Source organism: Enhydra lutris, unplaced genomic scaffold, assembly GCF_002288905.1.
Source record: "Enhydra lutris kenyoni isolate GAN:26980312 unplaced genomic scaffold, ASM228890v2 scaffoldscaffold24, whole genome shotgun sequence".
Classification (NCBI taxonomy): Eukaryota; Metazoa; Chordata; class Mammalia; order Carnivora; family Mustelidae; genus Enhydra; species Enhydra lutris.
This window is the reverse complement of record NW_019154108.1, coordinates 11536356-11554747: the sequence shown is the minus strand read 5'-3', so window position 1 is coordinate 11554747 and position 18392 is coordinate 11536356. Positions and strand designations below refer to the sequence as shown.

Below are 18392 nucleotides of genomic sequence, written 5' to 3'. Positions count from 1 at the left end.
ACCCTAAACACAGGAAGAGCTAAACTGACCTAGAATCCTTCAGGAAATTTTTAGCTTACCTAGCTTTTACAGGGCTAGTGCATGGGGCACGATAGATGTTGATCTCTGAGGTTCTTCAAACGGCAGATGGCACCAGAATTTGTGCCCAAGCCTTGATCAGCTCATTCTTTTCGAGGGTGGAGATAACGTGACAGGATGGAAAGCAGAGATGGGACTGGGGAGATACAAACCTGCAGGGAGGGATGTGTGTTTCCGGACGTAAGCATCACACGAATACAGGTGGAAACACCATACACACTGCGCGGGGAAGTATCCAGGGGTATATGAGTATTACTGAAACCCACAGAAATCCACGAGAGTTCGGCAGGTCATGTCAGTGGGAAGACAAAAATCAGTCTCTCTTTGAACTAGGGGATAAATGCCCACAAAGCCAGCTGCTCAGCAAGCGGGTTCACAGCCAAAGGGTTTCTCTGTTCTTTTCCGACCTTCCCTCACTCTCTTTCAATTCCTGCCCCCTCCGCACCCTGCCGCCCCAGCATGCCCCAGTTCACACCTGTCCTTTCAAAATAAGGCCTGCTTTCCAATTTCAAATCCTCTCAGCATAATACACAGATTCACAGCAGTGGATTTTGATTTTTAAATCCGAAGGAATGAGTTTTCAGAGTAAATTTCAGTTCCTGTGTCAGGCAGACAGGGGAACGGTTTAGAACCAAAAGAGCTTTCACGTAGAGACCTCTTAAACTTCCCAAAATAGAATGCCATCTGCTTGTGGGGCCAGACCAACCTCTCAAGGCATTTCACTGTTGCTTTAAAGCCATTTTTCTCAGTATCCCACGGCTCAAATAAACTCTCGGAGACGCGGTGTTGGTGTCATTTTAAATTACAAGCTTGATCTGTTACCCTCAAATACAGTTTTTTGGGGAAGATTAGTTACAAATAGTTGTCAGTACTTTCAAATGGCAGAAAAAATTACATTGTAGTAAAACCGGATGATTTTTTTATGCGTGAGATAACAATTTCTTCTTTTTTTTTTTAAATCACCAGATGGAATTACTCCAATTCATGCAATAAATGACTATTACATTTTTTTAAAAGTTGCCCTAAGTTTTTCTAGTTGAGATTTTGTGCTCATTTTAAGTCAAGATACCAAGACACTCCTGAGCTCACCTCACACTCCCTGGGAAGCGTGAGGACACACATGGTTTGTCTGACACCCAACTGGGCCCCTGAGAACCAGGTAGTCTGTCTCAGTCCTTGTGCCTCAGTGTGAGGTCTTCGGCTTCAGAAACGGGTGGCCCTGGTGGCCTTTAGGCAAATGTGATGCTACGGATTATTTAGGACTTTGATAGTGACCTAAAAGAGGTGAACAGGAGGGAAATTCTGATTTATCTTGACATAAAACTGGCAGAAATCCCCACCACCAAATTCCTGTAACTAGAAATCACGAGGGTTAAACAGAAGAGGTTTGTCTCTGATGGGGATGCCCCGCACGGCAGACTTGGGTGAATGTCTTTTCTAGAACCACGTGAGATAGTACCATCAACATTTTACATAGTTTACATACCATCTGAATACAAATTCTTAAAATTTATAATAGAACATTAAAATAATCCTCTAATAAAATCAGCCTTAAGTATAAGGAATCTAAATTTTAGTCTCTTGTACACTTCTAAATAAATATCTTTGATCTATAATCCTTGAAAATATTACAGTTTATGGTACATGATAGAGACAAGTCAAATGGTATTATAAGTGAAAATAAAACACCGACTTAAAAATGAACAAGCCTAAAAATACACTGAACTGAAATTGTAGAAAATCAAAACACTAAGTACATAGCAATTAAATCCATAGCATCGGGATAACTGAACGCATGCTCAACAACAGACTTCCAACTTATATAAAAAGCCCTTTAAAATTCATATAATCTAAATAAATAAGAGAAACACACAGGGAGGTACTGTACCAGCCAGTAACAACTAGAAAGTAATTTCTCCCTTTTTCTTTCAAGTGATCCTAGCAAAAAACATGAAATAATGGTCACTTGCTAAAAAACTAGAATTCATGTGTTCTGTTTCTGTTAAAAGGCTGCCTATGCTATAAAAAGCCAAAGTGAGGCTTTCTAAATGTTAGACCACTGTACCTTAGAAAAGGAAATGCCACCGAACTGACAGATTGAAACAAAAATCACTTACCTATTTAAGATATGATTGAATTTTCGCTTAATGATCCCGTAAGAGGTCTAAATCAAGCCCATGATATGAATGCAAATTCGAACATCTGAATGTGTGATTTGTTAATACTGAATTATATATCATGATTTAATTTCATTTGCCAAAGTAGGAGGTTATTTTACATAAGACCAGAATTAAAACATCTAGAGCAGGAACTAAAATCTTCTGGATCTTTGTATTCTGGGTCTTAGATTCTCAGAACCTAATAACAGGTGCTCACCTACTGAGAAGTGGGTCTAGCATTCCTCATTCCTCAGGAAGCACTAAACCCATGATGAAGCCGGGTGTCTGAGACTTAGAAGGAGCTCTTTAGTTTTTCCTCTTTACCTCTAGGCCTGTGATTAATTTCTGGCTAGCTAATCAAATTAATTGTCCCAGATCTATCACAGTGTCTGATTTTGGGCTGAGATTTCTACAACTCATCTGTTCCACAGTTAAGCCTTCCATCTGTGCCCACACATCTGTAGTCAGGTTCAAATGAAGATCATCTTTGTTATTCTATGTCAGGTATTTGCTTATGACAACCGTCTGAAACAGACATGCACGCATGTGCAAGCGCGCGCACACACTCACACACGATCTTCTCACAGATGAAGAATGGAATCTGGAAATAATGCACAAAGCCTAAATTACACAGCTCCCAAAGCTAACTAAAAAAAGACAATGAAACCGTAAGGTAACTCCTTTTGATTATACACAAACTTATTGCGTGATGGCTGGAAGCGATGTCTTTGGACCAACAAATGTAAACCAAGTGTCCTTTAACCATTAGCTTGACGAGGCAGCTAAAAATGGTGGGGCTCTACCAGCGCCCTTGAAGTTCTGCTGGGCGTAGCTCGCTACACTAGGAAGCAGCACGGAGCGGGTGGACGTGCTCTCCGAAGCCCATTCCTTCCATCCACGATGCTCGGATGGCCCTGTGCCTCAGGGTTGTTCTGAGAGTGCCTCTGGATCACCATTTAGAGCTGCCATTTCTGGAAGTCCAGGGCTCCTTGCTGCGGGGAGGGGATGCATGTTACAGAACTCTGAAAATAAAGTTTAGAAAGTTTCTCTCTTTGATTCTCACTGCCAGCATGCCTGTGCCTCTTGAGCGCCGCTAGGAGAGGTAGATCCAGTGTTTCAGTTCCGCCATTCCCTGCAGTAGCTTAGTGTAATAGAAGTCCACGTTGTCCGCAAACTCTGTACAAACGGGCGACTCCATGTCACCAAAAGTGCAGTACAACGCAGTTCCTCCGACACTCAGGAAAACCGTTGCTATGCACAGCAGGACCAGTAAAATACAGGAACCACCTCCAACTTCATCTGCGAACAGGAGAACAGAGTAAGGGTAAATTGGTGCAAAATGGAAATCCCGGTGTCTGCTGTCTTCTCGCTGATCATGGTAAGTAGACGTTTCTAGTTAACCTGAGTCCTCCAGGGGCACGAGTTGCTGACAGGAAGATAGTGCATGTGAGGACTGCATGGGACCCACCTGTCAGTCACCACAGACATACACCTGTCAGTCACCACACACACATACCCGTTAGTCACCACAGACACACACTTGTCAGTCACCACAGACACATACCCATCAGTCACCACAGATACACACCTGTCAGTCACCACATACACATACCCATCAGACACCACAGATACACACCTGTCAGTCACCACACACACCTGTCAGTCACCAGACACATACCTGTTAGTCACCACACACACACACCTGTCAGTCACCACACACACATACCCGTCAGTCACCACAGACACACACTTGTCACCACACACACACACCTGTCAATCACCACACACCTTTAAGTCACCACATACACCTGTTATCACAGACGCACACCTGTCAGTCACCACAGACACACACCTTTTAGTCACCAGACACATACTTGTTAGTTACTGGAGACACACACCTGTCACCACACACACCTGCTAGTCACCACAGACACATACCTGTTAGTCACCACAGACACACACATCTGTGGAGCCCGTCAATGTTAAAATGAAAACGAGTTCATTTACACAATGAGTATAATCGCCTCTATTAAAAAAGAAAAGAAGGACAGTTCTTTTCTGGTATGCTCATAGCCTTATTTTAGGGTACAAATTACAATCTCAATATTACAATATCTTTGGAGTTCACATCATGAGCTCACCTTAAAGCAAGGTCAATTTGATATTAAACAATAAAAAATTTTCTTTGGGTGGGATCACTTTTGCATTCTACTCACTTTTTAAAAAAAAAATGTTATTTATTTGAGAAAGAGAGAAAGCAAGCAAGAAGGGACAGCAGCAGACAGAGGGAGAAGCAGACTCCCCACTGAGCAAGGGGCCCGATATGGGACTTGATCCTCGGATGCTGAGATCATGACCTGAGCCGAAGGAAGACGCCTAACCCACGGAACCACCCAGATGCCATTGCTCAATTTTACTCTTATCTTTTAGTGGAACAGTGATGTTCTAGCTAGTACAGTGATTTCTTTTTATTTTGCTTAATAACGGGCAGGACTGTTTTTAATAAAAATGTCCATATCGGTCTCTCAATATTAAGAAAACAGCTATTCCGGGGCACCTGATTGGCTTAGTGGGTTAAAGCCTCTGCCTTCGGCTCAGGTCATGATCCCAGGGTCCTGGGATCAAGCCCCGCATTGGGCTCTCTGCTCAGCAGGGAGCCTGCTTCCCTTCCCTCTCTCTGCCTGCCTCTCTGCCTACTTGCAATCTGTCAAATAAATAAATAAAATCTTTCTAAAAAAAATAAATAAATAAAAATGTTTAAAAAAAAGATTTTATTTATTTACTTGACAGAGAGAGACAGCGAGAGAGGAACACAGGCAAGGGGAGTGGGAGAGGGAGAAGCAGGCTTCCCGCTGAGCAGGGAGCCTGATGCGGGGCTCGATTCTAGGACCCTGGGATCATGACCTGAGTCGAAGACAGACGCGTAACGACAGCCACCCATGCGCCCCTTCACAGTTTATTTTAAAACATTTGTCTTGTTTGTTTTATTGACAGGTGTTAACACTGTTTAGAGCTCCATGGCCAAACCTGGAGGCCGTGAGGCACAGGCGGCTGCCGGGCAGAAGCTAAGTGACCAGGCTAAGATGTGATGGCCACCAAGTATGTAGGAACGTCCTCTGAGAATCCAGGGCTCCTCTTGGTAAGCAACGATTCAGTGCCACTCGTGCAGAGAACCGAGCACTCTCTCTGGAGAAGCCTGGGTGCAGAGGTAAAAGGAGGGATGGGAACAATTGGTTTCCAAGGCTCCTTCATAACCGTAACTTAGAAGCTTCTACTGTAAAAATTTAAAGACCTCCACTGCTGTCACTTTGTGTACCTAGGAAGCATAGCTACGTGTTTACTCTGTTATTTTAGCAATGCCGTCGTTTTATAAACTTGAGAAGCCCCTTGAAAAGCTCGTACTGTATTTCTTCTCACCCTTACTGAGCTAAGCCTCGGGTAGCCCTAGCAACAAACGCACACACGGGGGCCTGGGGGGAGGGGGCAAAGGTGAGCATCTTCAGAGGCACTTTCTCCTGTAAAGTCATGTAGAAACCCCTGCAGTGTGATGCCTGAGTGGCTCAGTTGGTTAAGCAACTGCCTTTGGCTCAGGTCATTATCCTGGAGTCTTGAGATCCAGCCCTGCATTGGGCTTCCTGCTCAGCAGGGAGTCTGCTTCTCCCTCTACCTGCTGCTCCTCCTGTATGTGCGCATGTGCACTCTCTCTCTCGTTCTATCTCAAATAAATAAAATCTTTTTAAGAAATAAAAGCAAAAATACTTTAAAAAAAAAGAAAGAAATCACCAGAGAATATCCTTGTAATCCAGAAATATTTCTCAGATCTCCAAAGGAATATGAATGGCTACTTAAAAAAAAAAAAAAAAAAAGACAAGAGCAGGCTCACTTAAAAAAAAGGTATTAAACAGGAAATTGAATGAGCTCTAAGCAGACTGTCCATCGGTGAGACAGGGAGGCCAGGAGTTGAAGTTTATGACTTGCTCACTTATTTGAACCAAATGCTCAGGAATAACAGAATTGCTGATGATCATTTGATTCTATGTGTTTTACAGCATATACTAAAGCAACAGAGTACACATGCTCTTTTTACAAACCCCATTACCAAACATGCTCCCAAGTCGACCCAGAGAAGTAGCTCCGTGCTAGACTGGGGGGGCGGGGCTCCACCCCCGGGGGTGCTTTACCTTGATCCAAGTCATCATCGATCTCCTGGAACCTCACTCTTCGTTTTGATGGTTTCTGCTGCATCTGGGCAGGATGGTCTCCTACACCCTCATTCCTCTTCTTTAAGATAGAGACCAGTCCTTCCGCAGGGACTACCTGTCGGAGATGGTTCACAGGAACAGTAAAGAGGCCGATTCTACTCAACAGGCACTGGCATTTCTATTACAGGTTTACCCAACTCCTACAGAAAAAACCCCCATCACAATTAATTATCAGAATCGTTACAACAGAGTAATACTTTGACTTTATGGAGATGACCGCCAAATAACACAGATCTGAAACTCGAGCGGCTGTGCCCCGGCCCAGAGCCGGCTCCAGGGTCCGCAGTCTGATGCAGCGCGCAGGGACCGGAAACACGGTTCCCCGTTCCCACCCGGCTCTCGGTTCCACGTCCCCCGAGGGCCCCGGTAAAATGGTCACTCACGGCCCCACTCTGCTTAATCATGACGGCTGGTGTTTGCCGTATACCAGACGCTGATGCCCGCCACTTCTTCTTCCATTCACCAGCAATTTTTAAGAAACGAACATGTGAGATGTGAAATATACTTGATGCCATGAACTCAAGTACCCGAGATGGAGGGTCGCGTGTTACCGACTGAGCCAGCCAGGCGCCCCCAATGCCAACTCTTAACATCAAAACGGGTGGCAAGCTCAGGTCCTCTGAGACACTATGTATTTATGAAATTAGGCTCTACTGCTCAAAGTATTTTAAGGACTTCTCTTCTGGAATATCTCAGAGCCAGTTTCCTAGGGATATGTTGCTTTGTAATTCCCAGAGGTTGACAGACTATGGGCAGTAGGCCAAGGGCCCCTTGCCTACTTTTTGTAAATAACATTTAATTGGAACACAGCCAAGCCCATTCATCTACACACCCTGTGGGGCTGCTACAACAGCAGAAATGAGGAGCTCCAACAGACCCTAAAGCCTAAAATGTGTACTACTTGGCCCTTTGGAGAAAGAGCTGCCTAAAATCTCCTGTCCCCCACCTCTACCCCTTTCTATGCTGCCTCCGCCCCACACTTTCTTTAGGAACAAAGACAAAAACAAAAACCCTTGCCATTTAGGAGTTCAGAGACTCCACGGTGTAGGGAGAAGGGGATCAGCTGATGGAGCCACGCAGGAAGCAAAGTCCCCCCCTCCCCCACAACAAGCAGCAGGTTGATTCGAAGAAGTTAACCTGTGAGTTGGTCTGATGGCTAAGCTGCAGGTGATGACACAGGTGGGCATTGTGGGCCCAACATGCAGATGTCAGCGACTTGCTGGGAGCAGGTCACTGGAAGCTGAGGGCTCTGCTTGTGATGCCATCTGTCTGATCGATGGCATAAAATACTTAATGCGATTTCCAGCTCCAGCCAGCCATTGCTGATAATGTGCTATGCATAAATATTACTGATCCTGTTCATTCTTTTTATAACTCAAGGCTTTTAGGGCCAAATGACTCAATATAATCTTCTACTGGGCTTCCCTGAACATGGGTCTATAGAAACCATTATCTTAAAAAAAAAAAAAATCAATGTTAGCAATTTATTCTTTTTATAGGAAATGTGTATTTCAGATGATGTCCTTCTTTTGAGAAAACTAAAGCACTTTAGTGACATTAAAATGGAAAGTACAAATATGCAAAGGAACAGACTTTCAAATGTTTCTTTAGAAAGCGACAACATCAAACACCCCCTTTATCCAACATTAAAGAGCCCCTTTCTGCAGCAGCGAACGACTTCATGCACACCACACTGAAACGGAGAGGAAAAGAGTCCTAAGAAATCTCTGAAGAGCAAGAGATGGAAACTGGAAATGACTTCTAATGGCTATATTACTACCAATGATGTATCACTGATATTCTTTTTATTTTTTGTAAATGTAGGAAAAAAGGGGGGGTGAATTTTCATAGCCTCTCTATTTTCATGATCTATTTTCTCCATAAAATAAAGTCATACATTTACTTACAGTGAATTCACCTAACCATAAGTGTTTTCAAGTTGCTTTAAATACTAAGAAAAAAAATCCTATTAATAATTGGCAGTGGGGGAGAAGTGTGTGGATGAGCCCCAGAGTGGCATTACTGTTACCTTTACACCTCTGGAATATGACACTACACCAAAAACTAATGATGTACTGTATGGTGACTAACAACATGAAAAAAAAGACAGTGAATGTGAACAAAGGTATGTTGAAGGACTGAACGAACCTCTGAAGTCATCTGGAAAAACACTGATGTGCTCCCAAGACCCAGCCACCAGTCTTGGTGCACCAGCTGGTAGGTCCCTACCCTAGTCCCTGTTGGCCCCATCTGGGGCATCTGGCTCTGGAAGTCACGCAGTTAAGGACTATAAGCCTTCCCAAGTGGCCCCACCTTATTTACTGTGGGAGGCAATGAACTGTGACAAGTTTTTGAAAGAGGGGAGAAATTACAGTTGTGTGAGATGGGTCAACATTCTGTTTTGACCCCGCCCCCCCACCTAAGCCTTAATTCTTGGCTAGAAATCTAACCACACCTTATACTTTCTTTTTCTTTTCCTCTCCCACCAAAAATCGCTTGTTTCAGCAGATGCACCCCAGTATGAAGTGAGGGCATGTGCTCTTTTCTCTCCTTTGAGTCGGGTTCAGGGACCTCCTCTGGGGAGCTTTCCTTTCTCGTGGCCCTGAATTCCTAGGCTACAGACATGGAACAAGGGATGGTGGGTCCAAGTTTAGGCCCAGGAGATGAATGCCAAGGGGGAAACTCTTAGACTACAATAGGTGGGTGTGGTCCTTTAAGTTTTGGCAAGAGTTTTGGGCAGGAGGGCACCCGGTGGCTCAGTCAGTGAAGCGTCTGCCTTCGGATCAGGTCATGAGTTCTGGGATCGAGCCCTGCATCGGGCTCCCTGCTCAGTGGGGAGTCTGTTTCTCCCTCTGTGCCTCACACTGCTTGTGTTCTCTCGCTCAAATAAATAAATAAAATCTTTTAAAAAAAAGAGAGAGAAAGTAAAAAAAAGGTTTTTGGGCAGGGGTCTTAGAACCTACCCCTACCACAGAAATTCCACCTACCACACCAAGGCAGTCAAACATAAAGTTTAAGAAACAACTTTGGCAGAGTTTTCCTTGATTCTATGGTAGAAAGGCAAGTAAGCCAAAGCAAGGTCAGGGTCTTAGTTGAAGGTCTTATGCAAAAGACTGCCAAGTGTTTCTAAGTAGGTAGAGAAGATGATTTAGGACACACCAGAAGCGTGTCTTCTCCAAACGACCTCCTCACAAAGTTTCAATGTCCCCCCCCCTTTTTTTTTACCACAATGTCAGCATTAAAACGTAAATTTTTAAATCTCAAAACAATAAATCTTTTAAAAACCAAATTTAGCTGTCCACTTCAATTACCAAGTTTCTTTCCTATCTAAACAAAATATAACAGCCCTTCCACTGAGAACAACAACAAAAAAAAGTCTAAGCTGTAATTAATGTAATTGTTGCTGGTGGTACTCCATGAATAAGTGAAGAATTAAAAACAAAAGCAAAACAAAACATCCATCTGGCCTAGTCCCGTACATTTGCAAATAAATAGTTCTACTGTGCGGCCCCTCAAATGTCAATGATCGTCTTAAATAGCATTTTAAGAATTAACTGATCATAAAAAACAAAAATTATGTTGTAACTCCACTGGCACACAGTAAACCTTCTGTGACAAGGAAAATACTGAGAGGGCCTCGCTGTTAGAGCTGCCTGCACCCAAAATTAAAGGAGAAAGCAGACACCACATAAGATTCCTCTAATGACAGAGACTCGCTCAATCCAGAATTTCGAGGCTGGTGAATTTTGGACAGGAACACATGCTTTTTTGTTGTAATGTATTGGATGCTCTTATTAATGGGTTGTAATACTGTTTCTGAGAACTGTCTTGTGTTTCCAGCACTTGGAAGATGCCTTGAATATGTGAATTATAATGTTAAGTGACAGGATTTTGTGTTTTGACTCATCATTTCTCTGTTCTGCTTTTTTCCCACCTCCCCCAATCAAAAAATACTTTAAATTGTCTATTTTAATGCTTGGAAAGCTGTAGTAAACTTAGTCTCCCTGAATTGATAACAGATGATATACTTGAGGTCAGTTTATTGTTTGCCAAGACATTATTTGGGTCTTCAATTTCAAATGATAGAAATATGTTCCACGGGGACGCCTGGGTGGCTCAGTTGGTTAAGCAGCTGCCTTCGGCTCAGGTCATGATCCCAGTGTCCTGGGATCGAGTCCCACATCGGGCTCCTTGCTCAGCAGGGAGCCTGCTTCTCCCTCTGCCTCTGCCTGCCATTCTTGCTCTGTCTGCCTGTGCTTGCTCTCTCTCCCTCTCTCTCTCTCTCTCTGACAAATAAATAAATAAAATCTTTAAAAAAAAAAAATAAAAAAAAAAATAAAAAAGAAATATGTTCCACAGAAATGTTTAAAATGTAAATTATTTTAATTAGCTGGGAAAGGGTCATTCTATTAAATATTTGAATTAATATCAAAGTGAGATATTTAGTAAGATAAAGGAAACCACCTTTGTAGTCTGTCAGTTTCTCTTATAAAAAAAAAAAGTTTCTGACCACCTTGAGAATTAACATTCACAAATCACACTCGTATATTCTAAGTAGCTTACACGCTGGTGAGTTCACTCTAGAAAAATATGTCAAATTTACCGCCACTGTTCACTGAAGGAATGTGATGGTCCCTGCCAGCGCCTTTAGGTTTGGGCTCCATCATAAGACCTGTAATTTGGCCAGTCGGTACACACTTACACAACATGCCACACGTGATCTTCACAACTCTATCACTCAGGCATAATTAGTCCCATATTACAGAACAAGCCAAGCTCAGACACCTCATATAACTTGCTTATTACATTTGTCACACCAACTACCATCAGAGTTTGATACAAGCTTGTTAAACCTCTTGCCCTTTTCTTTATGGGAAGAGATCTTATTTTCTGTGACTATTAAAATTTTGCTTGGTGTCCTCTGTTAATGTTACAATTAAAGTGAGATAAACAGAATTTTCAAATAAGCCTAAGTGGTTTCTTTTGTCTTTCTGAAGTACTTTGTACCTCTAGCAACAAATCCTTACCTTATACACCATTAGCTAATGGCTAAATCCATTGATCTAGCAACGTGGGGGAGGAGATGGAGAGATGAAAGATCTTTTGTGTCATTCAATTAATCTGCAAGTAGATTAATGCCATGGCTCCTAAAACAGCAAATTAGTATTATAAGTGACAGCTGGAGCAAGAGGAGGCGTCTACGGGGAGGAAAGCCATCTTTCGGAAAAAACATGGTGGGGACCTGTGACCCCACAGTCATGCACCTTACAACACTGCAGGTCAGACAGAGCAAGAAGGCAGGAAAAACCAATAGTATCAAAGTCTGTCAATGCGAAAGTTGTTTTTTTTTTTTAAGATTTTATTTATTTATTTGACAGAGACATAGAGCACAAGTAGGCAGAGCAGCAGGCAGAGGGAGAGGGAGAGGGAGAAGCAGGCTCTCCATTGAGCAGGGAGCCCTATGTGGGACTCCATCCCAGGATCATGGGATCCTGACTTGAGCCGAAGGCAGCTGCTTAACCGACTGAGCCACCCAGGCGCCCCCAGTGTGGAAGTTTTAAAAGATGAGTTTAAAGAGGAAGAAGTTGTTTTTAAAAAAATAAAGAGTTTTATCATGTCTCTATTGTTTCCAGATTAGGCACTACCTCATGTTTTTTTGTAATTTGCTTAACAGAATTATTTCATAAGTACAAAACAGGAAAAGAAATAAGAATGTCAAGAACCACTCCACTTTTTAACCCCCAGTAAACTGTTTAAATAGGGAGACTCCAGAACAAACACTTGGTTTTCCTGCCCACATCCACTGCTAAGACCTGAACCCCACCCTCGCTGCTTCTCACCTCCACTGTGGAAATAACCTGATGGGTCTCCTTGCTTTGGCCCCGTCTCCATACCTTCTAGTCTCCACAGAGCAGCAGGAGGTCAGGTCACACCTCCTGTTCTAAACCACGGCTTTCCACCATGATTGAATGTGATTTTGGTTCCTTACTCTGGTCTGGAGGCCTTACAGGCACCGGCTTCACACTCCCTGTCTTCCTGAACTCTCTGCTCTTCTTCTCCTGTTCACTGTGCCCCAGCTGTGCTGGCTCTCCCAGTGCCTTCCCTCCCCCTGGATTTAAAAAAGAGCCCATTCCTCCACCCTGCCCATCAGCTCCATCTCTCTCGATCCCTCACCCTGCTGAGACTGGCACAGCACTTATACTAATATCTGAACCTACATTGTTGATTATTTTATTTTTTCAAGTAGGCTCCATGCCTCATGTGGAGCCCAATGTGGGGCTTGAACTCACAACCCTGAAATCAAGACCAGAGCTGAGATTGAGTCGGACTCAACAACTGAGCCACCCAGGAGCCCCTACATGGTTTATTTTATGTGACCTTATTTATCATGGGTCTCTCCCTCTAGAGAGTAAGCTTCACAAGAGGCTGACCTGAGTTCGCTGGTGTGTCCTCAGTTTCTAGAATACAGTAGGTGCTCAACAAATATGCCAAAGAGAAAATGAATACACAGACAACCAGTGTACATATAGACAGCACCTAGCTTACACTTATTTAGATAACATAGATTTCCCCCTTAACATAATCGAAACTAAATAGGTCTTCAAAGGTTATTCATTTTTCTGAGTACACTAGGTTTAAAAGCAAAACCAAAGCCTTACTCTGTCTAGGTTCTGTTATTGACAATAACGTGTTGGCTTTGTAGAGGACACTTTCCAGGAAGCCTCTTTAGGACTGGAAGATTGCATTTCCTCCACTTGCCCTGCTCCCCTGCACAGAAGACCACAGTCACTGTTTCTAAAACCCTCCTTTGTGCAGGATCCATAGACCAGGTACCTACAGGATTTCCTAAACTGCTGCTGAGCCCTGGCTGCCATCTTAACTCCGTGTGGAATCCCACAGTGGCTCGTCTTCACGTAACTTCCCCATCCTGGCAATCTAGCCCAGAGACAGAGCTGGAGACTGCACAGAGAGCAGAGAGGGACACAGCTTCTCTGATGATAAATCCAACAGCAACTCTGGGTTGTCAGCATTCTCCCCATCAGAAAGTTTAAGGTTTTGTTTCTTGGGACACAGGGAGATCTGAAGATACCTAAGTAAATGGGGCTGATACAGACAGAGCCAGGAACATGTCCTGCCCTCTTTCAGATTAAAAACGTTTTAGAGCACCAAGCTTTGGGGAAGCTTGGAGATTTGGAGATTTGGAGAAGCAAACTGGCTTCTTTCCCAACTACCAAATCCCTGCAAATAGATTACACGTGTACATATTAACGAAGAAAAATGAGTGGCTTATCTCCATGTGACGTATTATGCTCCTAAAATGTGCTCACAAAGGGGACCTTTTGAATTGTATACTATGATTATTTTCAGTGTGAAAAGACAGATTAATTTTCAAAAAATTTACCCAATACTCAATGTCACTCATTTAGAAAACTAAATAACTCCCCAACCCCCACTCCCTCATGGAACAATCTACTACAAGTGGAGTGGACTTTTATTAGCAGTATGCGATTGGATCAGGGCGCCACCTTGAATTTGAAGAAAATACTTCTCGTCTCAGGTTTGATGCTAGGAATAGCTGAAGAGTTTTGTAACTTTTGTTTTCTAAGATCTTATTTATTTATTTGACAGAGAGTGAGCACGTGCAGAAGTGGGGGGAGGGGCAGAGGGAGAGCGACAAGCAGACCCTGCACTGTGTGTGGAGCCTGTGGTGGGGCTTGATCCCACAACCCTGAGCCCATGTCCAGAGTCGGAAGCTCAACCAACTGAGCTTCCCAGGCGCCTTGGAATAGCTGAAGGGTTTTAAGAGAAGCTATCACAGCCCTCCCAGTTTCCAGTACCAAGCAAGTCAATGAATTTTGGCATTACCAGGCTCCTTGGGTAAGGGGAGTTTGAATTCCAACATTAAAATAATAATGTCAGAATATTATGGGCATTGCAATAAAATTTCATCTTTTCCCCAAAACCAGGATAGTTAAATTCACGCAACAGAGAACACCTGGAGTTGGACACCTGTTGGAAATGCAGGCTTTACACATGGAATGTCCCTGTCTGAATTTTTAGTCACTGCATCTGCGATGTCATGGTACACACAGAAGTTATGTAAAAATACTGAGAAGGGAACAAAAGAGTGAATCTCCCTACTTTGCTGATGCTGCACACGTAATAAACTTTTAAAAAAGATTTTATTTATTTATTTGACAGAGAGAGAATGAGCACAAGCAGGGGGGATGGGAGAGGGAGAAGCAGGCTTCCTGCTGAGCAGGGAGCCTAATGTGGGGCTCGATCCCAGAACCCTGGGATCTTGACCTGAGCTGAAGGCAGACACTTAACCAACTGAGCCACCCAGGCACCCTGTGATAAACTTCTTATATTAAAAACCTATGAGCTTAAATGTTTCTAATGCTTTTTAAAAACAGTGCTTGTTCTACTTCTGGTGAGAGCATGTCCTGCTCATTTTTACGTAAGAAAGAATATCAGGGCTCCAGACACTAAGCTATCATTTTACTTGGCAAAGTTATTCTGGATTTAAAAATGCTTCTCAAATCCAGAAAAGTTTCATTTACACATCTCTCTGCATCACTGAGTTAAATTAGTGTAGATGGTTTTAGTTCTCTCTGAGATGGTGCACGAACTGTTCCATCTGATGGGATGAACCTGGTTGTTTAAAGGACACTGGCCTGGCGGTTGTTGTCAAGGCCCAGGAGCGCAGCAGCCGGAGCCAAGGAATGCCCAAGAGGCAGGAGAATGAGGGCAGAGAGACCGGTAGAAAGGGAAAACCTGTCAGTGAAAGAACATTCCACCAAAAGCACAGAGGTCGGAAGAGTGGGGAGCACTGACGAAGGCGGTGAGGGGCAGAGTCACTCACAGGAAGGGCAGGGTGGGAAGAGACCAGAGGGCTGCCTAGGACGGGACAGCCATGTGGACGTTATGCTGTGTATCCCCTACTCACTCAAGTACGAAGCATGAAAAATATTCTAAAAACAATTTTAGTAAAATTACCCAAGTGAGCCCCCAAGAGATGAAATCAGAAGTTCATCTCATTCCTCACTGAATCCTCCGCACCTGACCGGAGATGGCCTTAGGAGAATTCTGCTGAGAGCATGTAACCCGGTTTGGATTAAAAAGGAGTCTGTGGGGCGCGTCGGGGGCTCAGTGGGTTCAGTGTCTGCCTTTGGATCTGGTCATGATCCCAGGGTCCTGGGATCGAGTCCTGCATTGGGCTCCCTGCTCAGCAGGCGCCTGCTTCTCCTTCTCCCTCTGCTGTTCCTCCTGCTTATGCTCTCTCACTCTCTCTCTGTCATATAAAAAAAAAAAAGAAGAAGTTTGCACTTACAAGCAAACCTACTATCACCTGGACATTTTACTTAGCTCAAAACTCTACTCTTACAGTATTAAGGAAATTAGTTTTGTTCGTAGTGGATCTTTTGAGGTTCTTAAAACAGCACAAATTAAAAGATAATAGAATTTTAGGAAAGGGAACCATCACGCATAAGAAATAACTTCAGTTATTGAATAACTTTGAATACTGTTCAAAGTTGAATATTGAAAATATTGAATAACTTTGAATAACTTCACAGTTATTCAGAGACACTTTAAAATGTAAACAGTTTCGGGGCGCCTGGGTGGCTCAGTGGGTTAAGCCTCTGTCTTAGGCTCAGGTCATGATCTCAGGGTCCTGGGATAGAGCTCTCTGCTCGGCAGGGAGCCTGCTTCCCCCTCTCTCTCTGCCTGCCTCTCTGCCTACTTGTGATCTCTGTCTGTCAAATAAATAAATAAAATCTTTAAAATGTAAATAGTTTCCACTGCCTGCTAGGTGTTATCTAGTAGGAAACACTGATGTTATGAGTTTGAGGAAGGAATGCTCCACTTGGTTCTAATACAAGTGAGTTCAACAGCACCCCACCCCCCGCCCCCGCACACCCCTCCAAAACAAGTGTTCTGCAAAGTAGGGAGGTGCAACAGGGGAGCTCTGACCCTTTTTCATCGTTTATACCTAAAAAGGTAAAACTAGACCTGTCTGTTCCCCAGAGGGTCAACTTAATTACTGGCTTGAAAAGCAGAGGTCAGAGAAGGGTGATCTTTTGGTATTAGAGCTAGATTTGAATACAGATGTAACTTCTGTTTTGATAGTTCCCTGTATCAGAGGCCTGATGAAGATAGACAAGGGAAGAATACTGGGTCCAGTGCTTTATTAATGGCTCTGTTTATTTTTTTTTGTAATGAAAACACTATTTATTTATTTATGATTTTATTTGTTTGAGAAAGAGCATGAGTGGGAGGGGAGAGGGAGAGGGAGAAGCAGGCTCCCCACTGAGCAGGGAGCCTGATGTGAAACTCGATCCCAGGACCCTGGGATCATGACCTGAGCCAAAGGCAGACACTTACCCGATGGAGCCACTCAGGCGCCCCAATACTTATTTTTTTAAAGATTTTTTAATCTAAATAATAGAAAAATTAATAATTAATAGTAGAAAGAACAAAAAGATTTTTTAATTTAAGTAATCTCTACACCAAAGGTGGGGCTCGAACTCACAACCCCAAGATCAAGAGTTGCATGCTCTACCAACAGAGCCAGCCAGGCTCCCCTGTACTTAATTTTTTTTTTTAACTTTAAGAAGAAATTGTGGTAAGATATGTCTAACATAGAATTGCAATTTTAACAAGTGAGTGGCATTAATTACATTCACAAATGTTGTGCTACCACTACCAGGAGCAACTTTTAAAATTTTCATCTGCCCAGGGGCACCTGGGTGGCTCAGTGGGTTAAAGCCTCTGCCTTCGGCTCCGGTCATGATCTCAGGGTCCTGGGATCGGGCCCCGCATCGGGCTTCCTGCTCGGTGGGGAGCCTGCTTCCTCTTCTCTCTCTGCCTGCCTCTCTGCCTACTTGTGATCTCTGTCTGTCAAATAAATAAATAAAATCTTAAAAAAAATTTTTTTTCATCTGCCCAAACAGAACCTCTGCACTCATTAAGCACTATGAAATGATTTCAAGAGGAAATTAGGAAGAAAAAAAAAAAAAAACCATAGTTCATAGAAGGCTGACTTGTAAGTGGTAATAAAAATCTGGTTAAAATAAACAAATGAATGAATACTGGATCTAGCGCTTTACTATTCTATCCAACCTTGGTCAAGAAAAAATGAAAACTAGTTTCTGGGGAGCTGACCAGAGGAGACAATGCAGGGAGCCAGTGACTTCACAGCCCCTGACCCGCACAAGCTCCCATGGGGCTCTACCTTCCCGGGAACTCTGGTGCCCACTTTAGCTCTGCTGCTTTTCCAGTTTCTACTTGAAGTTTACGTTTCCCTCCCCAAGTGATGATGCAGAATTAGAAAGCAATGGCTATCAATGGGACTTAAAAGCTTACTTGGAAAAAACTGTAAGATGAAAAACAGGAAGAGTAGCTAGTGTCCTAATTTTCAAGGGAGGAAACAGCAACATGGAGAGGTTAGTAGGAACTCTGTAGGGCTGCTAGCTGCTGGGTCTGTATGTGACCTCAGACAAAGACCTCTCTTTCCATTGTACGAGGCCAGCTTCTCAAGGGGCTACAGTTTGTATATGGCTTTTTTTCCCCCCCTTAACTTTTTTTAAAAGATTTTTGTTTATTTATTTGAGAGAAAGAGAGAGAGAGAGAGCACAAGCAGAGGGAGTGGCAGAGGGAGAGGGAGAAGCAGGCTCCCTGTTCAGGACTTGATCCCAAGACCCCGGGATCATGACCCGAGCTGAAGGCAGACACTCAACTGATGGAGCCACCCAGGCACCCCCTTTTTTCCCCTTAACTTTAAAAAACTGTATTATCAAAAAAAGGAGAATAGTCACCTTGATCCTGTCTACCATTTTTTGTTTGTTTTCTTTTGACCAGCTTCATTACTGTTTGGAGAAACTTTGGATTA

General features: G+C 43.4%; 1 protein-coding gene across 2 annotated transcripts in view; it reads right to left on the bottom strand.

Moving 5' to 3' along the window:
• Positions 1–862: 862 nt before the first annotated feature.
• The window catches only part of LOC111150895 (consortin, connexin sorting protein), a 111369-nt gene continuing 93839 nt past the window's right edge, over positions 863–18392 (bottom strand). For both annotated transcript variants that reach the window (XM_022508577.1, XM_022508578.1), the window contains exons 10-11: positions 6419–6554; positions 863–3536 (exon numbers count right to left, since the gene is read on the bottom strand). In XM_022508577.1, coding sequence (XP_022364285.1) covers positions 3331–3536; positions 6419–6554 — 342 coding nt within the window. In that variant the 3' untranslated portion in view covers positions 863–3330. The remainder of the gene's footprint in view (positions 3537–6418; positions 6555–18392) is intronic.